The sequence below is a fragment of the Cyrtonyx montezumae genome, unplaced genomic scaffold (genome assembly GCF_038088225.1).
Source record: "Cyrtonyx montezumae isolate F1298 unplaced genomic scaffold, pur_monq_1.0 scaffold_20, whole genome shotgun sequence".
NCBI lineage: Eukaryota > Metazoa > Chordata > Aves > Galliformes > Odontophoridae > Cyrtonyx > Cyrtonyx montezumae.
Genome location: NW_027071937.1, coordinates 8,185,535 through 8,209,804, shown reverse-complemented (window position 1 = coordinate 8,209,804; position 24,270 = coordinate 8,185,535). Strand labels below are relative to the sequence as shown.

Here is a 24,270-nt window from a genome sequence, read left to right as displayed (position 1 = left end):
GCAGAGGGGTCCCTGCAGGAAGGCTGTGTGCCTCACTGTCCCAGGCACGTTCCTGACCACAGGGAGCAGGTATGAAAATACACTGCAGTGAGACTGGTAAGAAAAGCTATTGATAAATACAAACAAATCACAGAATTTCTTCCTGCAAGCATTTAAACCTTCGAAGAACTGTGTTTTCTGATCTTAATGATTTCAGCAGCCATGGGACCACAGAGAAGGACCTGTTGGGTTTATGTACTGTGTTCTTCACTACCTCCTCTGCTGTGCCACTACCTGCAGCACCTGAGTGTGCTGATGTTGGGCTGGACCTGTACTGCTGCCTCTGCACATGCCCTTCCTCTCCTGGTGTCCTGCTTCTCTGGATCTCCCCGTGGCTGGGGGAATGCCTCTGCCTGATTATTGCTCTTGGTGGGGAAGGACGTGCCCTTTGCTTGGCAGAAACCCTTCCCCTGACCACCACCTTGAAGAGCAGGCAGTCGTGGTTCTTGCTATGCTGTTTCAGTGCTTGGGCAACATCTACCAAAGTCTCTTCTGGGCTGGAACGTGCTCAGAAAGAACGCGAGCATTTCACTGGGTGTTCCTGTAGATACTGCAGTATGTCCTTACTATTAAAGCTCCTGATTTTCCAGAGATCCTTCCAGTTCAGGCATTTCAACCCTGGCACTTCGATGAGGGATGGTGAGCGTCCACCAGTGCCTTCAGCACTCTGAGCTGTGCCTCTTCACGTGCTGGAACACTGACAGTCCCTGCTGACAGAGCTCTGCCACTTGGAAAAGTGGTCAGGAGCAGAGGGTTGTGCAGGTGGCTGGAAGGGAGCTGGGCGTTTAGCTGAGCGTCAGGAAGTCTGGAGCAGATGCCATGCAGCAGAAACTGCAGCTACCTCTCTGAGATGCTGCTGGTGGAGCTGCTGGATGGCTTGGGCTTCACAGTCACCTATGGGTTAGCTGTGGCAAGGACTTGGCACTTGGCCTCTGCTGTAAGCAGGATCCTCCCAGCTATACAAACAGGGACTTGAGTGTTCTAAGTATAACTTACCCTTACCCTGCATTGTGCCTTGGCCAAGGGGAAGTAATGCTGGCAGGGCTGCATGGGGCAGGGCCGTGCCCATACCTGTGCTGGAGCTCTCCCAGAGGCAGGGAGAGGTCTGCGTGACACGGAGTGATTTGGATGGTTTCTTGCAATTTGGATAGCTGGGGTTGGATGTAAGGCAGGAATTGAGGGCAGCTCCTCCCCAGTGTGGGTCGCTGTGCTGGGGACACTTCAGGCAGGGTTTCAGCTCGGTGTGCTGACATCTGAGCCCTTCCTGGGCATCCTCTGCAGTCACCCCAGAAGTGAACATGGGTGTCTTCCCCTTGTTCTCCAGGTCCCATGGGTGTCAGTTCTATGGCAAAGGAGCAAGAAAGATGATTCCTGTAACCATCCGTCCTTGAGTCAAACAGAGCTGTTTCTGGTTCCCATGTTGTTATAGAAAAGAAGTCCAGAACTGAAGAGACAATTATTTTGGAGTTTTGTGTTTTGTTTTTCTCTCCTCTAGCATCCATTTGCCATACCAAAGCTGTGTTGGCTGATCAGAGTTGACAGAATTTGTAAGTGGTGAAATGTTAATAAATCCTGGTGATGAGTCATTAGCATACAAAGCAATCTGATGATTCAGAACACAGGATTTTCTTACCGTTTTTTTTCAAGTGTATAGGTAGGAGCAGTTACAAATCTTGAGAAGAAATCTGTCTCAGGGCATCTGCTTGTCTTTCGTTAAGGCTGTGGAAGATGCTGACAAATGGTGTGGTAGTCTCTTTAACTCTGAAAACCTGAGTTGTGTTCTCCTGGCCCTGGTTCTAGCCGTGTTTTCCCCCTCTCCTCTGTTCCAGCTCTGCTGGATGTCCTCTGAGCTTAGGAAGGAAGCACTGTGTGTGTGTGAGGCCGGAGGTGATGAAGTTTATTCCCCTAAATGCACTTGAAGCCTCAGTCGAGGTGTCAGGGTCACTGGGCCAGAGTCATTAGGGACTTGTGAAATGATGTCACGGGAGCAGCAACAAAACATCCCATCCAGTAGGTCACGGCCCGGTTTGTTACTGCACCATGTTCTCTGCTTAATCTCGAGTGAGCCATCGGGTAATTATGAAGGACCTCTTTTAAGCAGCTTCCTTGAGGAGAGGCCAAGGGGCAGAGGAGGGATCTGTGTTCCTGCTCACCTGGCTCAGCTCTGCTGTGCTCATGGGCTTTGGTTGAGGGATGTGTGGAGGTGCAGGAAGCACCTTGTCTTCCCAGGGAGGCTCAGAAGTTCCTTGTAGAGCCAGTCACCATGGCCTGTCAGACGTGCTGCTTACTCCTGGTTTATGGTCCCAAAACAATTACTGCTACCTTTCTCTGGTGCCGTTTAGAGATTCTGTGAGCTCTGTCAATTTGAGGGAGGGTGGGTTTGTCAGGTTGTTAATCAGCTCTGCCACCTTCCAAGTGGAGGAATGGGTTGATGATGCTTCCAAGAAGCTTGAATGAAGGTGATCCTTGGTGTTGCAGCATGCCCTTGGGGCTGTAATGAATATGAATACGAGCTGACACCTACCAGCTTCCTTAAAAACATCTCTTTAGAGTCATAGGATCATTAAGGTTGGAAAAGACCTCTGAAGATCATCTAGTGACGCCCACCAATGCTGCCCACTCTCATCCAGCCAATTCCTTACCCACCTGCTCTTGCAAAAGAATAGCAGACCTCAGCTCAGCCTTGGGGATCTTCTACTGTGCCAGTTCTTCCATGCAGCCTTCTCCAGGTTTGACCTACTTGTCATTTTTGTACGAACAGTTGACAGAAAACAGCGGGGGATAGAGACATCTGAGGAGTGCTGGCTCTTCATTAGAACATTTGCAGAACAGTGGGCAACTCAAGGAGATGGCAGTGGCAGCCCGAAGGTGAGGGGTGTTTGTTTCTGCAGGTGAGGGGTGTTTGTTTCTGCAGGTGAGGGGTGTTTGTTTCTGCAGGTAAGGTACACAGCACACAGGGTCTGTGTTACCTGATAGTTGTGTACACACACTCCATTGCACGTCTGCCTGGTGCTGCTGACTCTCACAGTGTGCAGTTGCCCACTGATATTTACTCCATCCCTCTGGAGTTCCCAGCGTGCTGCTGACTGCTGCTTGACCAACAGCTCAAGGGTTATCGGTGGGATCCGAAGTGGGATCTTTCTGCTTCCCCGGGGCTGCAGCAGGTTCCCAAATAAAGCCAACCCAGATTGACACCAACACACGTCAGTCAGGCATGGTGCTTCCCTCTCCATGTATTTAGCAGCAACAGTTCACACCCAGTGCTACGTGTGATCCTTGGCAAACACTGACATCCTGCTGCTCGCGGCGGGGTGAAGCAGATCCAAGGAAAATGTTTCATTTCCAGACACATTTCTTTGGAACAAGGGTAACCACAACTTTCAATAGAGTTGTTCAGGTTGCTCATAGCAAGTGTTTTTCACTGATTATTCTTTTCCATCGTTAGTGAAAGAGCTGCAACTTGTGAATAGTCACTGTTTGGAAATCAGCTGCCACAGTACGGGCTGTTGGTGCTGGCAGTAGCTCAGGGCTTGCTGGCTTTCTACCTTATGTCTCATTGAGAATGAATTGGTGGCATCTTTAAGGCTGGGATTGTGGGATAGGGCTCAGGTAACTTAAAGACTTAAGAAGCATTGCAGACATAGGCAGTGTTTTTGTGGATGCTGAGGATGGCAAAGGGCAGAGGCAGAGGTGGTTCATTCTGCAGCTGTTGGGCTTTTAGGAGCAGTAATCAATCAGGCTGTAATACACAGCAACAGGATTATTTTGTAATGATTTTGTATTCATTACTCAGAGCCCCTAGCATAAAACCAGGAGTACTCTGTTACGTGTTACCCTGCCTGCCTTGCCCGTGTGATTTCTCTCTTTGATTCGATGCAAAGTGCTGCTCATGGGAACAAAGGAGTCACGCTGCCCTTACTCATTAAGAACTGCATATGTAGAACACATTGGTGTTGTCTTTAGTCTAAAAGCCCTCCCATAAGACTGGTACCACCATCACACCCATCTCCTGCCGCCTGGCAACTGCCTCTGTTGCCATAGGAACGCAGCTCCGCTTTCGTGCAGAGCTCCGACATTCCCATTTTTCATTCACTCTCTCACTCCATCTGTGGGTTCTGCTGCTCCCAATCCGGAGTTACTCAGCACTTCTGAACTCCTTAATGAAACATGAGTTAGCAGAGGGAACGCCACGCAGCGCTCTGGGCTGTGCTGCTGCCATTGGGCTCCTCCACTACAGACACGGCGTATTGGCGTCCCCACCTGAGCGCTGCTCTTTGTGGCATTAGAGCTGCCTGCACTTGGCTGCAGCTGTATAGAAAAGGGCAGGAGTTTATTCTTCCTTTCAGTATGTAAGGGGCTGTGAGAACAAAGGGGACAGACTTCAGCAGGGTCTGTTTGATAGCACGTGGGGAAATGGTTTCCAGCTAAAAGGAGATTGAGGCTGGATATAGGGAAGAAGGGTTTTACTCTCAGTGCAGTGAGGCTGCGCAGGTTGCCCAGGGAGGTGACGGTGCCCTGTCCCTGCAGACAGCCCAGGCCAGGCTGTTGGGGCTCTGAGCTCTGATGGAGCTGTGGGTGTCCCTGCTCACTGCAGGGAGTGGGACCAGATGGCCTTTAAAGTCCCTTCCAACTTAAGCACTTCTGTGATCCTATGAAACAACCTCAAGAACGCAGGTAACGTGGTCAGTGGAGAAGGAATGTCCTGGTGGTGGGCTCCTGGTGGGGGTGGCAGCAACGTGGCTGCTGTTGAAGCACCATGGTGACCTGGTGTCTGGCAGCCACCCTGACCTCATGGGGGTTCCTACAGGGGTTGGGTTTTGTTTGTTTTCCCCTCTGTATATACAAGTGTCTGAACAAGACTGGACTGTGCTTTTCTGATACAAGAGAAATCCTGCATGGGGTCCTGGGGCTCTGCAATGGGCAGGAGAGGAGAAGTCCTGGTGCTGCAGCCACCTCCACTGAGCAGGGTCTTGTGCTGAATGGGGCCAAGGGGCCAAGGAGGGGCTCTGCTGTGGGACAGACTCATAAGTGGTTTGGGTTGGAAGGGACCTCACAGCCCCCAGCCCCACCTCTGCCATGTGCTGACTGCCCCCCAGCTCAGGCTGCCCACGGCCCCGGGCACCTCCGGGGATGGGCACCCACAGCCCCGGGCAGCAGTGCCAGTGCAGCACTGGGCTTTTCCTGAGAGCTTAACCAGCAGCGAGGATTTAAGTGAGGGATACAGCAAGGAGAATAATGCAGGAGTGCAAAAGCAGCAAGCTGGAGAAAAGATTTCTCAGCTGCACAGCACTCAGCAACGCTGCAAATCAACACTGGCTGCAGACCTGAGATGCCGGGAGGAAGCTCGGAGGTTCCCTCGTCACCCACGGCATCCAGCACACCCAATCACCGGAGCTGCGGGGTGATGCAAAGCACGAGGGAAACAAAAGGGATGGAGACGTGAACCGCTCCGCTCTCCGGAGCCTCTGCGGCCGCACCAGCTGCTCGTCCCCAGGAGGGGCTTTTACTGCATTGATTGGCTCTGCACAAAGCCCGGCTGCGAGCTGCTCCCCAGCAGCCACCCGTCCCCGTGTCCTCCTCCTCCTCCTGTCCCTGAGAGCCCCCCCCGGGCCGAGCTCCCCTCGGAGCAAATGCCACCGATACCCAATGAGGCAGATCCCGAAGTGCCGCGAATGGATCCCAGGATTCTCATCTTCCTTCTCTACGTGATGATCCTCCACGAGCTGGTGAGCGGCTGGATGGAGTACCAGAAGCAGATCGCCAAGCCCAAGAAGCAGGCGGGGCCGGTGTGGTCCTCCAGGTGAGCTCCTCTGTGTGCTTTGGGATGGGGTCGGCTCGGGGCTGGGAGCTGTCGGTGCTGGTGGGAGCCCTTTGTGACCCTACACAGCCGACCCTGCGGAGGTGTGTGTCTGTCATCCGCTGTGTACCGACGCACAGAGGTAGGATTAGGTCTGCTAATCTTCTGAGCCTCTGCTGTCTGGATGCATCTTGTGTCTGGCACGCAGATGCCCACAATTTGTGGGGGTTTTTTTGTCGTGGAAACGTGTGTAGCTCTCAATGTGCACACCTGGGAGAGCTGTGCTCTGGGCATGGTGCTCTGCAATGGGACACAGAGCTCTGCAGGCAGTGTGTCCCTGCTCAGACACAGCGTGCGTGTCACTGCCTCCCGTCCCCTCCCACCCACTGTGCCAATCCCCTCTTGTTCTCCTGCCCAACAACAAAAACAGGCTCTAGAAACAAGGATGTGAGAGGAAAACCCTCCGTCCCTTTAGAATTCAAACATGTTTCTGCAAACCTCGTTCGTGTATCGCTCACTCTCTCCCTGCAGCATTTGGGGTTCTGTGAAGGACGGTCTCCTCGGCAGCTCTGTGTTGGCTGTGCCCTGGGACCTGAATTGCTCCCCGCAGGTCTGAGGCCACAGCACTGACATGTCATGGCTTCGGGCCCGGCTGATGCGTGTGACCCAGTTCAGTGCTCCATCAGCAGAGCTCTCAGCTCACCACTAATCCTAATCCCTCGGCATGCAGCAGTCCCGGCTGCATTGAGCCCCATGTGCTGGTGCTGCAGATGCTGCTTTGCATGGAGGAGGTGGCAGGAATGTCCTGGATCCCACTGACAGTGCTGGGACACCCATCCTTTCAGCTCAGGGGTGAATTTGCTGCCCGAATTCATGGACCAGAAAAGGTGAAGTGCACTTTCTGTTGTGTAGTTGTGCACTGTGAACGCAGCCATGGATGCAGGCACCTCCAGTGGGGAAACAGCTCAAAGAGCAGAGAGAGGTGCTGGGGAACAACTTGCCTGGGTCTGAGGTACCCCAGTGCAGGCAAAAAGGTGCGATGCAAAAGCCTGCTGAATATTTTATGTACCTGCAGCCACCAAACCGCTTGCATTCAGCAGCCAGGGTGACGATGTGTGATGGTATCGCACCAAAACACAAAGCCCTTGGAGCTGGCAACCAGCCTGCTTTGGGGCCTGGCAGGAGGAGCTGTGCACCCTGGGGGTGTCCCCTCCTTTTCCATCTGAGCCGAACAATGTGAGTGAGGGGCTGCTGCCAAGATCCAAGAGCTGCTGGATTTTGGGATTTGTGGCTGTTGCAGGAAGGCACCTGAGCTGAGCCCCTGAGGGATGCACGCTGCCCACCCAGGATGGAGAGGCTGACCATGCAGGGCACGCTCCATCTCCCACCATCTCTCCTGACTGCTACTTTAATGTAATTAATTTGAAAACCAATTAGGAAATGGAGTTATAAACCAGCAGGCTAATGAGGACATGACAAAGCTGCCTCTTGGCTGCACCCGCAGCACGGGGAGGGATTTCAGGGCTCGTCCTCCTTTTGTGGATGGGGAGCAGTGACAAGCCGTGCTGTAGAGCTGCTTTCCCTCCTGCTCCCAGCCCTTCCCCGGCTCTTTCCCTCTGCCGTGAAGCATCTCACAGCTGCCCTGTTCCCATCTGCTGCCCCACCTCAGCTCTGCTCCCACACATCAGCACAGTGAGGTGATGGCAGTTGGGGGTTGCAGGAGGAGCAGTGCTGAGCAGCAGTGAGAAAGAGGAGGGATGTCTAATCCCCGGCCCCAGAGGTCACCGCTGTGCCCCATTTCTGAGGAAGGGATGTATGCTCCCTCTATGAATTTTGGTGCAAATCCTCGTGGGCATTCTGCTGTGCCCCTCGTCGCCCTCTGCTCTGCTGGCACTGTGTTTAACCAGTGCTGGTGCTGCCAGGAGCCCTCAGGACGACTTCAGCAGCCTTGGGCTGAAAGCTGGGCTGTGAGGAGGTGCAATGAGGGCGGCAGAGCATTGGGTCTGCACGGCGGTGCAGGGGAATCCACTGGTCTTTGAAGTGGGAGTGGGGAAGGGCCTGGTGTCCATCAGCCCTCCTGGTGCGAGGGGACAGTCCTGAGTGGTCTTGTGAGCTGCTCACAGGGTCCTGAGCACCTGTGTGCAGACCTCCATTGAGCAGCTGCTTCCCAGAGCCCCATTGCTGGGGCAACCCCATAGCCACCACGATGGGAGGGGTCAGCCCTCGGTTTCTCTGGGCACCTCAGACACGGGGACGGCGAGCCTTGCTCCAGCACGAGCCGGACCCCATGGGGATGACCACATTCCTAAACCAGGAGCAGGGAGCCACTAACACCGTCTGTCTCGCTTTGCTCTCCCCCAGCAGCACCACCAGGCTGAGCCACCCCAGCTTCGCCCGGCCGCTGGTCCACTCGGTGCGCAGGGAGCGGCACCGCGACTGGAGGAAGCCGGGACGGATCATCCGGAAGGCGTGAGGGCGGCCCCATGGCCCCGCGCCCCATGGCCTGCCTGACCCCGGCCCACACGGAGCAGAGGTGGCCCCGAGGTGCCCCAGACAAAGCTTTGGCCACCCAGCGTGGCAAGACGACTCTTCTGTCTTCCTGTCTGAGTAGACAGAGAGCAGCTCTTTGCAGGAGGGTGGAATTTGCTCCTTGGTCAGCTCTGAGAAACCTTCCAACGAACCTCCGTTGCCCCATGGGAGGGAAGGCACCCGGCCCCGCAGGCGCTCGTGGCTCTGTTGGTCCCCGCTGACCTCACCCGTGGGGCTCCGTGCGGCGCTTCTGCTTTTTGCCACCACTGCTCTGTGGTTGGAGCGGGGCAGTGCTGGGGACGGTGCTGCCTGCTGCAATGGCCGTGTCATGGGATCTCTGTGAAGCCTTCCCAGTGCCGGAGCCAAATGTAAAAGCGACTTTCTAATGAGCAGCCAGGAGGGAAAGGAACACACGCTGCTCTTTTATCAGTCTGCGACTGAGATGCAGAATTAGATGTGAGAGGCAGGAGTCGGTTCTTGTGCCCTGCACAGCGGCCCTGTGCACATTGGGCCATCCCGAGCACTGCAGGATTCCAGCACCGAGCTGCTGCAGCACGTGCTCAGGGCAGGGCTGGCTGCCTTGTTTGCTCAACCCCACATCTGGCTCCAACACAGCCTGTTTTTCTCTCTGCCAACCGTGCACAAGCCTGACTCAGGCTTGGCGATGCGTGATGCAGCAGCAGATGGGGAAGGGCCTTGGGGTGGGTTGGGCAAGAAGCGGCCCCAGGGCAGGCAGCTCCGAGGGGAGACCGAGCTCCATCTGCACGAGGTGGAGCCTGTGCTGTGTGTCCTGAGGCAGGAACCGTCGGGCACTCATTTCTGCTCATTCCACAGCACAAACACCCCCAAGGCGTCCTCTGCCTACAGGAGCATCCACAACAAACAGAACAACACGTAGAAAGAAGGTGGTGGGGGAGAAACGTTGGCAAGCGTTTCTGGGATGCGGCTGTTCTGCTTTCCCAGCGTTCAGCCCCCCCGGGTTGCAGGGCACACAGCTGGGTGCCCCTCTGCACCCCACTGCCCTCCTGCTGGGCACGGGGAAGGTGCTGGGAGCAGCCGGCGTGCAGAGCTGTATGCGTGAGACACACAGACCCGAATGGGACAGACACACGTCCGAGCTGCTGCACCTGGGAGCAGACAGCCTTGCTCTGCTGCTCACATGCTGGATTTATCCCTGGACGTATCCCTGCCAATAAACTCTTTTTCAAACACCTCGTTCAGATGTCTCCTTCTGCCCTCCGTCTGCTCACTGCGGCCGCATCCAGCACGCCGCCAGCCCAGCCCAACAGATCCACGCGGTTTAATTGCACGTTTCCCCATCCAGCAGAGACCAAAGGTGCCCGAAAATGCACCAGCCATAAGGACACCTCCCTGCCCTGCTCCCCATGGCCTGTCCCCGTGCACAGAGCCCTTCCCCTGGTGGTGCAGGGGTTTGGGGTGGGGGGTGGCTGTGGGGCTGTGGGGCTGTGGGGCAGCGAGGTCTGGCAGTGGATGGGGAGATGTTATTCGGCCGCTTGCCAGTTGTGCTGTAACGAAGCTGCCAGATAATTGTAGTGTGGGGGATGATGGCATTGTAAACGCAGAGGCTTTTGGAGCCAGGGAGTAACAGCATCGTTCATTTCGTCTCCTGTCAGTCGGTAGTGCTGGGTGAGCTGCTCCACAGCTCCTCGCTGCCGCTCTCTTTGCTGTGCAGTGCTCACAGAGCTGTTCAGCAGCCGCAGGTCCTCCTGCACAGCATGCACCTGCAGAGCAGCATGCCAGTGCTGAGCCACGGAGCTGCAGGGCAGCAGCACCAGCACCCCCTGCCTCTGTGCATCAGCATCCATCCCCTCAGCCCCTCTGCCACTGTACCCGGGCCGTGCTCCTGCTTCCCACACATCAGCTCCTTCCAGATGGAAGTGTGGGGTGCAGCTGTGGAGCTATAGGTGAGGGGCAGAGGTGGAGGATGCTGGACTGCAGCTGTTGGAATACCCTGGGGACAGAAATGTGAGTGACTGCTCATGGATCTGTCCTTGACCCTAAAAGACAGGATGAGGAGCTTCCAGCACTCTGCTCGGGGTGGCTTCCAGGCAGAACAAGGGTGGGGAAAGGATGCAAAATCCTGGAAACTAAGCACAGATTCAGTTCTGTTTTGGTACGTTGCCTGGCCAGTGGCTGCTCTCATCCATGTGTGGGATGCAGTGTTGGAGGCTCCAACTGCTGCAGCTCCAAACTCATAATGGGAAGTGGTGTGCAAAACAGTGTTCTAAAGGGTGGGTTAGAGCTGGAGCATCACTTCCCTTAGTGCTGTGTGCTCCAGCCCCTCCCTGTGCCATGCCTCAGTTCCCCTCTGCAGGCAGAGCCAGCCAAGCTCAGCTCTGAGCATGTTTTGGTGTCCATATGGGGAGGCAAACTATGGGAAAGAAGGAGCCAGAGAGGCAGGGAGAGGAGAGGCCTGGGCCCTCAGGGTGTGTGCAGAGGTGACGGCCTGAAGTTGTGCCAGGAGAGGTTCAGGTTTGGTGTCAGGAAAGATTTCTTCTCCAGAACAGTGGTGATGCAGTGGCACAGCTGCGTGGGGAGCAGCAGAGTCACCGTTCCTGGAGGTGTTCAGAACTGAGGAGATGTGGCACTGAGGGACATGGCTGGGGTTGGGGTTGGGGTTGGGGTTGGGGTTGGGGTTGGGGTGGGGATCTTGGAGGTCTTTTCCAGCCTTCATGACTCTGATTTAAGATTTGCTGTAAGTGTACTCCATGACCACGATGTCAGATCCGCATTTCACTTCTCCATCTCCGAAATGCATCTGGCTGCCCTTCCCTTTCCTCCTTCACCTCTCTCAACAGAAAGCCAACAGAATGTGCCCGTGGTTTTCTTTTTGTATGAGCAAAACCAGGCATGGGGATCTTGACTTTGGAGACTCTGCAGGACGCTGTAATGACAGCGGGACAACAGGGAGCAAGACCTTGTCACCTGAAATAAGGGACTGGGACACTCCTTTTTCCAGCCTGGCTTCTCTCTGCTACACAGCTTCTTGACTAACCCCTGCCCACCCGCCCCACAGAGGGTCGTCCTGCAGCTTAATTGAATCTGCATGCAGCAGCCTGTGTGAGATGGGATGGAAGGCACTGTCAGTGATGCTGCTGCAGGATGGATCCTATTGCAACAGCCATGTGGGCTCCTGCCCTGCCCTGTGTGGGCACGTGGGTGGCAGTGAGCAGCTGCTTGGTTCTGGGCTCTTGCTTACAGGAGGAAATATTTTGGTGTTGCTGAGCTGGTGCATAACCAAGGGAGGATTTGCACGTGGCTGTGCCTGTCCTGGTCACCAAAGTGTGCAGCAGAAAGCTGAGGGCTCCTATTCAAAGCCCCAGTGAGCAACTGGTGGGGAGGGACCGCATCGGGATAATCTCTTTTTGCTCCAGCAGGGAGCACAACTCGAATGATTTTGATGCTGAATGCGTTTTCAGGTCAATCTTCACCTTTCTAGCTGTAAGTAATAGCCAGGAACACGTGTACAGTCTCGGCTGGATCTCAGTGCCATGTGTATATGCAACCTTGCACACGTCTGCATCTCTGCCACTTCCAGGTTTCAGGATCCCAGTGCCATTTTCTCCACCCCAAATAAGCTCACATTGCTCCCCCACCTCTAAATCCCGATTCAGCCCCGAAGCACAGCCCGGTGTTCTGACCATCATCAGACACGGGCCTCCTGTATCCTACTGACCACGCAGTGGCTGTGCAGCCCGGGAGCACAGAGCCCACGCGGATCCACCAGCTGCCGCAGTGCGGCTCTCAGCACTGAAGCTCCATGAGCAGCACAGCAGTGGCGGTGCCATGGGTGAGGATCTTGCTCAAGCACCCAAACCCGCAGAAATGGCCTGGAGCACTGCGGGGTGGAGCACAGGGGGTGGTGCAGCCAGCTTTAAGGTCTGGATGAAAGCAGTGGTTTCTTCCCAGCAGTCACCGACCCCAAAGCTCGTGCCAGGCCCTGTGAAGCACGCGTGGTGCTTCGTGTGCCACATCGTGCTGAGCTTTGCAACGTGTGCTGCCGGCACGAGATGGGAACAGCCCTCGGGGTGCGGGGCCAGGCTGTGCCTCCTGCAGCCCGCGGGGATCTGGCGGCCCCGATCCGGCACGTGGGCAGCGGGCACTGCCAGAACCTGCTCGCCCGGCAGCGCCGATGGCCGTGGCCCTGCATTTCTGGTTGCTGACTTGCAGCTGGGTTTCCTGTTTGTGAGATGATGGAGCGCAGCCGCAGCCAGGTGAGCCCACCGTGGCACAGCCCGGCTTGGCCCCGCCGCGTTTGCTGGATGCTGCCTCGGCTCGGTGCTGTTGTGAAAGCTTTCTTCCCATCCCAGCAGCTCAGCGGGAGGGAGCTGGGGCTGCTCAACTCTAAATCAGCTTTAAAATAGTAGCCCCAGCACTAACCAAGCTGGCTGCTCCTGAGCTCTGCTCCTGGTGAGAGGGCTCTGAACTCTGCAGCCACTGGGAGCTCAGGCTGAGAAACATTAGCTGGGGGTTCTGCATGAGGAGGGCCTTGGGTTATCCTCAGCACCACTTCTGGCCGACAAAAGCCATTCCCTGGATCCTGTCCCACTGCCTCTGCCCGCACTCATTGTGTCCGCAGTGCTGCTTGGCTGGGACAGGGATGCTCACGAGTTGCTCCTAGAAGACAACGCTTCCTGTCTTCCTGCTTCTCCCCCAGCCTTTCCAAGCTGGTTTGCACTGAGGAGCAGGCAAGGGCATCTCCATGTTGGTGCCATCTCCTCGCCCCACGGATGGGACAGCACAGCTCAGGGCAGCAGGAGAGCACGATGCGTGTGCCTGGAGGGAGTGAGCTGCCCGAAGAGCAAAAAACAAAGGTCTGCAGGTGAAGCTGGAGCCTGGGGCCACAAACCTGCTCACACGGCTCCATCATTTGTCCGTCCATCCATCCACAGCTCCATCCATGTGTCTGCCTGTCCATCCCTCCACATGGAAAGCATGTGGAACATCTCAATGGTTTCAGAGGTGTCCTTTTGTTCCCTGTGCCACTTCCCTCCTTCCTCTCCTAGGATGAGCATAACCCAGTGCTGCCCACCCAGCAGGTGCTGCTGGATTGCAGGAAATCCCATGTGTGCCCAGGGATGCCAGCTCAGTGCTCTGGTGTCTGCTGAGAGGGATTTTCTGCTCTTGCATCTGGGAGAAAAGATGCTGAGCCTCCTTGGGGCACTGTGAGCTTCAGCAGTGATGTGAGCCAGCCCTTAACCAAACTGAGCAAGTACCTGTGCTCCAGACAGGCTCCTGGCAGATGGAAATCCTGCCTGGATGTACGGGTTTGCTTTTGCTGACCTCCATAGGAAGCGACATCCCTGCCTGTGCCAGGAGTGCTGGCTTTTCACACCACTGGGTCGCTGACATTGGGTTACTGTGCAGGCAGCCAGAGGTGGAATGGAGGAGTTCAGTGCAGAGCCTTGCAGGAGGCGGTGCAATGGCTTTGCAGACATCAAATGAGGAGAGGGAGCAACACCTGATGTGGGCAGCCCCAGCCTGGTGCAGTTGGTGATGCAGGGTGCTGCAGGTGAGCTAAATCAGGGTGAGTGCATGGGCTCTCAATGGCTGCACCTCCCATGCAGCCCGTGGTGATGCTCCAGGTCCGGGCAATGCTCCCAGGGTGGGGCAAGGGAAGAGGCTCAGCAGTGTGCAGGTGGGATTTGGGCCAGGGGCACAGGATGGGCACCGAGGGAGGCAGGGTTGGGTTGAGGAAAAGCAGACTTGCACAGCCTGCATCTGCTGCTGGGATTAAAGCAGCGTGGATGGAGGCACTCTGATGGGGAACAGCAGCACTTCCTTTCAAATGCATCTGCTTGCAAAATGGGTCGAACCAGACCTAGATGAGGCTCTCAGTGGGTCTGGATGTTTGTTTGCACGTGGGCAGGGTGGGCACCCCTCGAGGGGTGAGCTGCAGCCTGGGCAGGTTCTGTGCCCAGAGCACTCGTGCACACCCGGCTGCTCTGCTCCAGCTGACTCGGAGCCAGCTCATGCCAAACCCAACGTGTTTGTGCCAAAAGCTGCAGGGAGGCAGCCTGTGGCAGCAAGAAACCAAACAAAGCTTTTGCCAAAAAATCCTCTCTCCAGCTGCACTAACGGCCCCAGAGCACTGCACAGCACCTCTGTAGGCCCTGCATCGCCGAGGCCAAGTCCTGCAAGCTGCAAGAATTGTCTCAGAAATGTGCAGTTAGCTTCTTTAGCTTGAAGATCAAGCTCCTGCAATCACATGGCAAGGCTGCCACACCGGGCACGGAGGAGCAGTGGTGGGGTGGCTGCTGTTAATCTGCTTCTTTGGAAGCTTTGCTCAGAGCTCTATGTTTGTTTTTTGTTGTTGTTGTTGGTAAAATAAATGCAAGTGCTTCTGCTCTGCACACTGAGGAGGGATCCTGCAGGGGAGAAGCGTTCCCCTCCCTGCAGCAAAGTGCTGCAGAAAGAGCTGGGATCTGGGTGGGAGCCCGGCGTGCGTTCAGCCACCAGCTCAGTGTGGTGCAGCTGTGTGGGCTGAGCCACCAGGGTCAGCAATCTGTAAATTGGAGCTGCTCTGCTGGCAACCAGCCCCTGCTGCTTCTGCTCCCCCAGGCCGTGCATGTACTGCATCCTCTTTCTCCCCCCCCCTCCAGGTTTATTTCCTTTTAGCCCAAAGAAATGGCTGTGGGGATAAAAAGGAAAATTCAAACAAGAACAGTGGTGAGTGGCTGGGCTTTCTTTATGTTTTTTTTCTGTGCCTGGGACTGGAGGGGTCCGGGGCTCTGCCAAGTTGGGCAGGACTCAGGGCTGCAGAGGAGGGCTCAGGCTGGGAGCAGGGCTGGTGGCCTCTGGGGTGGTGCTCGAGTGGGACTGCGGCTGCCTGAGTGTGTTCTGGCGTGGAGGGTGACAAGGATTATGTTTGGATGTATGCATGTGTGTACAGGGGAAGGTGGAACTGCTACTTGACTGAGGAGGAAGTGGTTTGGGTGCCAACATCCAAGTGCAAGGAGATTTGTGTTGCTTGAATGTGTTTCAGCTGTGAAGGCAAACTGTCAGTTCAAGCTGCTTTGTGGGGAAAGTGTAAAAGTGAGCACTCGTTGCAGAGAAGCACTGATTCAGCCCTGAGCCGACGTCTGCTGGGTCTGGTGCAGCCCACACTGTGCCCCCAGCCCGCCTCCAGGATCAGGTCAGCCCTGCTAAACCCTCCTGCTCTCACCTGACCCATGTTAGCTGCATCCTGCCACTGCCCAGCAGCATCCCCTGCAAATTATGGCAGACCTGCTGGGGAATGCACGCACCTCTTTGCAGCATCCTGCTTGCATCTCCTCAGCTGGAGAAAACTGCCCCTGCCCGAGAGGTGTGCAGGAAAATCCCCGCACACCCCCTGATCCCTTTATGGTGTTTGTGCCGGGCTCCTCCATGCTGAATCTGCTCTTTGCCTTCCCTCTAATCTCCCCATCAAACAGTTTGGGCAGGGGACAGCGTGGCACGTGCTCTGCAGGGCGGACCCCGACCAGGTGGAGGGAATGCACTCACCTGGGGCTGTGGGTGATGCTTTTGGGGTTTCACTCACAGCGATCAGGGCAAAGCTCCTGATTTCTGGAGGGTAATTTTGGATAAAGCCCAAACTCTCCACCATGATGCTCAGCACTGTGCTGTGCCTGGGGGGACCCAGACAGTGGACAAAGCTGCAGCCCCAGGAGCCCACCCCCATCCAGCAACCGGCTTGTGCTGGGGAAGGGACAGCAGTGGGAGGTCTCTTGCACAAAGTCACTCTGGCTTGCACGCATTTAACCCATTCTTGATGAAGCGTGTCCTGTTCCTGGTGTTCTTTCAACCTGGAAAATTTGCTAAGGTTTAATAATACCTTTAGTGTATCTTGGCAAGGCTGGGAAACGCCAGGGCTGATAAAGCCTCAAAGTCAGGGAGATAACACCTGGAAGCATTTCAGCCTCGGGCTGAGCTCTGGGGCTTGTTGGCAGCAGCCAAGCCCCAAACCCAGTGCTGGGAAGGGGGAGCTCAGCGTGGAGCAGAGCAATGCCCACTGAGCCTGAGCCCACCCCGAGCACCACAGCCACTCCGAGGAGCGATGGCTTGTCCAGCAGCAGCGCTGCTCCTAATACATCCCACCCAATACAGCCTTCTGCAGAGCCCTCCAGAGGTTCAATCTGCGTCCATTTGCAGACACAAGGACATCCCTGCTCCTGCCTCCGTCCCACTGACCTTGGGTGGGTGACGCATCCCGGGTGCCGGTTAATGTTTGCTGTGCCTGTCGCGGGCAGGAGACCGCTGTTTGCAAAGAGCTCGTCACCTGCAGGGGGAAACGTGGTTCCAGAGCTCAGGGATCCAGGTGGGAACTGTGCCGTGGTGTTTATGCTAAGGGAATGGCTGGAATCGGACCGCGCTGAGATAAGACTCGACGCAAGGTGGACAGCAAGAACCAAACCACCGGGTGTCCAGCGCTGCACGGCAGTGATAGCTCACTAAAACCCCCAGCAGGCTTCTGATGGGCATTAACAACGTGGCATCAGATATCGGGTGAGCTGCCCCGCTGGCGGTGCCTGGGGTGGGGGCGGCACCCCGCGCTGGCAGGCTGGAGCCGTCCCGCTGCCCCGAAGCCATAAACGCGCCCTGTTTGCCCTCCTGCTGGGCTTTGACCGGGTAAGGGATTAACTGCTGTTTATTCTGTCTTCCCACTTCGGGGTATTTTGGTGCTGGGCGCCTCCAAAACGAAGCTTTCCTCCCCGAATCGCATCGTTACTACTGCGCAGTAGTGCAGTCTGCACTTTGTGCTGCTTCTCCATCTGTGTGTACTCACACACGTGGGGTGTCCAGAAGGACACATTCGGGAGGAAAAAAGCACAGCTTCTGTAGGGCTGTGAGAAGTGAGAAGCCAATGCACCGCGGATCTCAGCTGAGCACTTCCCAGACCCACACAGCACTGCAGGGCTGGTGCCCAGCACTGGTTGCCCCTGGGGCCGTTTTGTGATGTCTTCCCGGGGCTGAGTGAGGCTGCATGCTCTCCCCCCCAGGCTGTGGAAGCTCAGCACCAGCCCCGCTTCACTCTGGAGGACAGAGAGGTTTGAGGGTCTCCTGCACAAGGAGCCCCTGCACGCCCCGTGGTGCGGAGGGGGCACCGGGAGCCCCACACCCTGCTGCCCTCGGGCACGTCCCGGGCGCTGACCTCCTCCCAGGTGACGTCAAGGTGCCACTGATGTCACAACCCGGGGACCCACATTGCTAATTATGTTCTGCCTCCGTGCCCGTCGATCTCATTTCCTGGTGCTTGTGCAATCTCAGATGCTTTCGTCTTTCTTCCCGGTTGCTGATCTGGCTGCGGGAGCAAAACACCTCCGGAAGAGCGGCCGAGCTGCGGGCGGGTGCGGGGGGTTCTGCTGCCCTGATGGCATGGAGATGCTTCAGTGTTTTGCATAAAAGCACTCGTGGGGTGAGTCAGGCAGCGAGGAATGTGACTTTGCCCTGCAGACCTGGCCGGGTAACAAGGCCCTGAGCTGCCTGGGAGCCCGGGCACGTTTTAAAATAGTTTTAAAAATGAAAAACATTGGAGTTGTGAGCGCTCACCCAGCCCAGACAGACGGGACCTTTGAAACTCCCTCCCTTCCCCCCTCCCCAAAATACGATGCTGGGAGCTGCCCGTGCTGGCTGCTTGTGTTGTGCTGTTGGTGTGGTCGGGAGGGGGATGGTAAACCAGAGCTTAATAAACGGGCAACAAGAGGGGGAAGGGTCTGGAGGGCACAGAGAGTGAGGAGCAGCTGAGGTCCCGTGGTTTGTCCCGGCCACAGCAGAGAAGGCTGAGGGGAGAACTCGTGAGCTCCTCACCAACACCGCTCTCAGACGCGAGCTCCGCGTTTAGGTGGTGCTGCCCGTGATCGATGGGAGCCCCGTGGACTCGGGGTATCCCCCGATCTCGCAGCAGCGATATTTTAACGGGGAAACGCTCAGCTGTTGCACTGAGTCACACACCAACAAATAACAAACCCAGCAGCCGCAGGCGTTTGTGTCCGACCGAAGCTGCACCGCACCGCTCCGTACCGCACTACCGCCCCGGGGCGGAGCCGCCTCCGCACCGCCCCCCGCCTATAAAGAGCGGCGGCCGCGGCCACGGGCAGCGTTGGGCCGGTGAGCGGCGGGGCCGCGGGTTCGAATCCCGCGGGGGGACGCTGAGCTCCGGGCGCAGCAAGGAGCCGGAGGGTTGGGGGGGGGAAGGGGGGACTGCTTTCTGGGGGGGACAATAAGCGCAGGGAGGGGAGAAAGGGGCAAAGGGGTGATGCCACGCTCCACTCCTGCAGGACCGTCGCCATGTCGGTGTCACACAGCTCCAGGCTGAACAAGCTGGTGCGGGAGCAGTACATGAGGCTGCCCCAGGGCGGGCTGGTGCAGGTCACCTACGTGTGGATCGACGGCAGCGGTGAGGGCGTGCGCTGTAAGAGCAGGACCCTCGACAAGGAGCCCAAGAGCATCGAAGGTAACACCGCTGCCTCTCCCCTCCTCTGGCTGTTTGCATGGCCGTGATGAAGGTCTGAAGAGCTCTGGGCACGGGAGGTGGTGCTCACCTGTCCTGGTAGCGTGGCAGTGCTGTTGCACAGGGGGTGTTATATAAGCAGTAGTGTAAATATCCGGCTGCAGCGTGCTCAGCCTGCAGGCTGTCAGTAGTGCTGGGTGGGAAGGGGGCCACCAGCTCCTCAGCCCAGCCGTGGGCAAACGGGTGTGGGGCTGTGCTGCTACGTGGCACACCGTGAGCCCATCCTATGCCCCCAAACCTTCCTGCGTGCCCCACTCCGTGTCTAAGCCAGCAGCCCCTCACACATGAGATACCTCCTTTCCAACCCCGCTCCTCTCCCTGCCCCTCTCCCACCCCACAGACGTCCCCGAGTGGAACTTTGACGGCTCCAGCACAGCGCAGGCAGAGGGCTCCAACAGTGACATGTTCCTGGTGCCCGTGTGCATGTTCAGGGACCCCTTCTGCCTGGACCCCAACAAGCTGGTGCTGTGCGAAGTGCTGAAGTACAACAGGAAACCCGCAGGTGAGCATCGGTGGCATTAATAACTCTTAATGCTGGTGGCCCCGGGATAAATTGCGGTGCCTTCTTATCCAAGGGGACTGCTGGCACTGATGCTGCTCTTTGTCAGACTGCTCTGAGTGCTTGGCCTAAGGCTCTGAACTGGAAGTGCTGTGGGTGCACGCAGCGATGCGTTTTGGAGGTGCTGCAACAAGCAGGAGTGCCGGCCTGCCTCGGGCAGAAGGGACAGGGTGAGCTGGGGACTGATCCTGAGCACACCCAGCCCTGCGGGGCTGTGCTGAGCACCGGCGCTCTGTCTTTGTAAATAAGAGGGAACTGCAGATGGAAAGTGGTGCTCAGAGCAGTCGGGGGTGGACGCAGTGGTGCGTTGTGCTGTGCCGGCTCGGTGGACGGCTGCAGGAAGGGAACTGCAGGCAGGAGATGGCGCGGTCAAGCACAGGGTGTCCTGCAAGCACAAGGACTTATCGGCGAGGGCAGAAGTCTGCAGTCCCGGCAGCCCGTTTGTCTGCACATCTGATAAAGCTGCAGCTGGAGGAGGGGAGCCTTGGAGGAAGGGTTTTGGCTGGGAACCCTGCTCAGTGGTGGCTTTAAGAGAGGTGGCAGCCAGCCTTGAGCGCTGGAGTTGGATTTGGGCCCTGTTAAGCACCTCGTGTCATGTTGTCCAGGGTCGGCTCTGTGCCCGGGGCTATGGGGATGAGGAGTGCTAATGTGAGGCTGAGTATGGGAGCAGAGACATAATGGGAGATGGGAGACCCTGTTCACAGCTGTGCCAGGGACAGGTGGATGTGTCCTTGCTGCCTTCATGTGCAAGAGGAAGACAACTCTAAGATACTCGTAGCTGGACATGGTGATCTTCAAGGTCTTTTCCAACCTTAATTGTTCTATGATTTATGGACCGGAGGTTGTGGTTTAGGGGTGACTTAATGGGTGTGTGGCTTACTGCTGCGGCCATGCAGTGGCTCTGCAGGGAGGAGCCCGGTGGGCAGAGAGCTCTGCAGGAGGGGGAATTCTCTCAACACTTTCCTTGTGGCTTGGGAAGGGCTTGGCAGTGGCTGAGGCTCAGAGGGATGGAGCTGAGTCTGACCGGGACCACTCTGTTCACAGAGACCAACCTGAGGCACACCTGCAAGAAGGTGATGGACCTGGTGAAGGACAGCCACCCCTGGTTCGGGATGGAGCAGGAGTACACTCTGCTGGGTGTCAATGGCCACCCCTATGGCTGGCCTGACAACGGCTTCCCCGGCCCGCAGGGTGAGTGCCTTCCTGCAGCCCCAGCCCCGATACTCACTCCATGGGGAACGCAGTCCTACAGCACGCATCCCCATCCCGTTGCCGGTGCTTCCCTGTGGTGGGTGGGAGGAGGTCTGGAGCTGTTTCCCCGCTGCCCCCCCCGGCTCACGTGAGCCGGACCCCATTGCACAAACAGCTCTTGGCTGCGCGACTTGTTTGTCAAGGGCTGGAGAGCTCTGCCGGAAAAATCTCCCCGCAGCTGCTGGAGGAAGGACCGGCTGGGTGCACGAGCCCAGCACCTCCTGGGAGGGGGCCAGGGGTTTCCCAACCCGCCTTCCCCAGCCCGGCTCTCCGGGATGGGCTGCTTGCAACATCTCCCTTCCCCCAGGCGGGGAGGAGATCCGGGCTGGCTGAATGAGGAAGAGCCCGTGAAACCGCAGCCCGCTGACTCTTCAAGGCACAAACAATGGCAGCTGTTGTCGGAACAATGTCTGGAGCCTGAAGGGCTCGGAGAGTCAGGGTGGTGCCGCGGGGCACATGCAGTCCAGCTCTGCTTATCTCTTGGTCGCCTCCCCATGCATCGCCAGTCCTGTTGAGCCGCATAGATAAGGCCGAGGTTGCACCACCGCTGGGCTCTGGATTTGGGGTTGGGACCCTGATGCACCGTGGGAGGCAGCACTGTTCTGATTCCCATAAATTCTCTGTGACCAACAGTGGTCCCAGGTTGCTGGGATATCCTCCCCAGTGCTTTATTCACCTGATGCCTTCTACCTCCTCTCCAGGCCCTTATTACTGCGGGGTTGGAGCGGATAAGGTGTACGGGCGTGACATTGTGGAGTCCCATTACAAGGCTTGCCTCTATGCAGGCGTGAAGATCTGCGGCACCAACGCAGAGGTGATGCCCTCCCAGGTGGGTGCTGAAGGGCTCGGGGTGCTGACCATGACGATGCTCTGGGTCTGCTTCCCACAGATGCGTTTCTCATCTCCCCTTAGGGGGTTCTCTGCTGTTGGGCCTCCAGAGGGGGACACGAGTTAGTGTTACTGGGCTAACCCAGCAGTGTCAGCAGCAAACTGAGCTGTGGGTGCCCACGTCCTGCCCTGAGGAACCTCCTGCAGGATGCAGTCTTGGGCATGGCTGGAGGGGATTTGAGCAGTTCAGATGTTTTCTCAAGGTGATTGCTTTATGCAGGCGGCCAGACTGCCTAGTGGCAATTGGACCCTTGCACTGATAAGTGGGGCCTTGTTGGCAGGGGGCTGAGGCAGGACGCTGCAACCGTAATGAGCCTGCTGCTTGCCCTGATGTGATCACTGTCCCCTCCGCTGCTCTCAGCACCCTGTGCTCCATCAGTGCTGTGCTGGTGGCTGTGGATGTGTCACTGCTGCTTAGTCACCGTGGGTGGTGCAACCCCGTCCCAGGAAGGATGCACAGGGGCATTTTCAATCCCATGCTGTCGTGGATAGATCTTTTGCACAACTCTGGTTTTAGCAGCAATTTAGGGTTTATTAATACTTCTATGATAAATCACAAGGTTAGGTTGCATGAGTCTTTAGAGCGCTTCATCAGCACTTAATCATTAGCTAGCTGAGGGCAATGATTGCTCAGAGAAGCTGCGGGTGCTCCATTCCTGGAGGTGCTCAAGGTGTGGATGGGGCCCTGGGCAGCCTGATCTGCTGGGGGGCACCCAGCCCACTGCAGCGGGTTGTACCTGGATGATCTTTAAGGTTCCTTCCAACCTAAACCATGCTTTGATTCTATGATTCAGTGCTTCAGTGGAATTTACTGCACTTGAATACAGAAACTTAGTTGAAGGTTTGAGAATGGATGAGTTCAAACGAAGCAGTGCAGGGTATCTGAGGGCATGTTCCTAAACCCTCAGCTGCATGCTCAGGACCTTCTTCCCCTGGTGCATTTCTCACCTTCCCTTTCCTGAGCTCTCCCTGGATGATGGGATCTGTCCCAGAAGGCTCCTCTTCTTCAGCGTTGGTCAGCAAGGAACCTCAAGGAGCTCACCCTGGGGTGTCCCATTCCAGGAGAAGATCAGAGATCATAGTCTGTTGTGGGCCTTGGGAGCTCAAGGGGCTGTTGTGTTCGGACCCTTATTGCAGCACCTCGAGATAATTGACTTCAGGCAGAAAACTTTCCATTCTGGCCACAGTTCAGATGAGGCAGCACTGGAACTTTCCACCCACCGCACAGTTCCAGTACCCAGTGGATTTCATGGCAATTTATAAAGCTCAGCTGTTCCCCATGCTGTCAGGTGTTGCTGGAGTAACGGGAGCAGGATCTGCCCCACCATGTGGCACCAACCTGACCCCCCCGACACATTCTCTTTCGTTCTCTTTCTCTTCCAGTGGGAATTCCAGGTGGGCCCATGCGAGGGCATTGAGATGGGTGACCACCTCTGGATGGCTCGCTTCATCCTCCACCGTGTCTGCGAGGACTTTGGGGTCGTGGCCACTCTGGACCCCAAACCGATGACCGGCAACTGGAACGGGGCCGGCTGCCACACCAACTACAGCACCGAGGAGATGCGGAAGGAGGGAGGCCTCAAGTGAGTCCTTGGGGCTGCAGCCAGGAGGGTTGGGGCAATGCGCTGAGCATCTGATATTAAAAGCCACTTGTCACGTGCGGTGGCTTGGGCACGTCCCTGTGCCAAACCTGACCCCATCCATCCCCCGTAGACACATCGAAGCCGCCATTGAGAAGCTGAGCAAGCGGCATGACTACCACATCTGCGTCTACGACCCGCGGGGCGGCAGGGACAACTCCCGGCGGCTCACCGGCCACCACGAGACCTCCAACATCTTTGAGTTCTCTGCTGGCGTGGCCAACCGTGGAGCCAGCATCCGCATCCCACGCCAGGTGGGCCAGGACGGCTTCGGCTACTTCGAGGACCGGCGGCCAGCGGCCAACTGCGACCCCTACGCGGTCACTGAGGCCATCATGAGGACCACGGTGCTCAACGAGACCGGGGTGGAGACCAAGGAGTACGCCGAGCACTGAGGCCGTGGGAGGGGTGAGGGTTTTTGTGTTGACACTAATGGTGCCTGTGCTCTCAGCTGTGAACTCAGACTCTTTAGGAACCTCGCTTCTGGTTTTGTGGAACGTCGCCTTAGAAATCGTATGCATTGTATAGTGAGAGGGAGGGGCCCGACCTATGTTCTCAACCACTTTTTCTGGTTCCTGGCTCCTGGTTTTAGGTTATGCCTGGGGAGGATTTTTTAAAACAGGGATGGAATTTTTTTTCTTCTGATGGACTTTACACTGTGATGTACATAGATTCCTACATGGAAGCTGCAGCTGCTGCTGTTTGCACCTGGGCAGGGTGTGTGCTTTTTTTTTTCTTTTTTTTTTTTTTTTTCTCCAGTATCTCTGTTGCAAGGAAATGATAATAAAGAATTTTCCTGGCTGTGTGGTGGCTGTGTTATACTGCCACAGGTGCATTTTTCTGTAGCTCCTAGAGCAACGTGCAGGGTTTAGTTTAGGTCATGCTGATGGGTTGCTGCTGCTGGGACTGGGCAGTGCTGGAGCTGAGATGCTGGAGGAGCCCTGGGGCAGGACTTAGATGCTGCGGGGACTGTGCTGCCCCATTTGCCACGTCCAAAAGCCCATCTCCTTCCATCGTGATCCCCACAAGGCAAACAGAGCGGCACAACCTGAGC

The 24,270-nt window shown here is 56.7% G+C and overlaps 1 protein-coding gene across 1 annotated transcript; it reads left to right on the top strand.

Annotated features, from left to right (window-relative positions):
- Positions 1–18,620: 18,620 nt before the first annotated feature.
- On the top strand, positions 18,621–24,017 carry LOC136049391 (glutamine synthetase). The gene is made up of 6 exons (XM_065737651.1): positions 18,621–18,821; positions 19,219–19,380; positions 20,482–20,628; positions 21,390–21,517; positions 22,960–23,159; positions 23,290–24,017. Exons 1-6 carry the CDS (start codon positions 18,656–18,658, stop codon positions 23,609–23,611), a joined length of 1,125 nt encoding a protein of 374 aa, XP_065593723.1. The 5' UTR covers positions 18,621–18,655; the 3' UTR covers positions 23,612–24,017.
- The last annotated feature ends 253 nt before the right edge of the window (positions 24,018–24,270 follow it).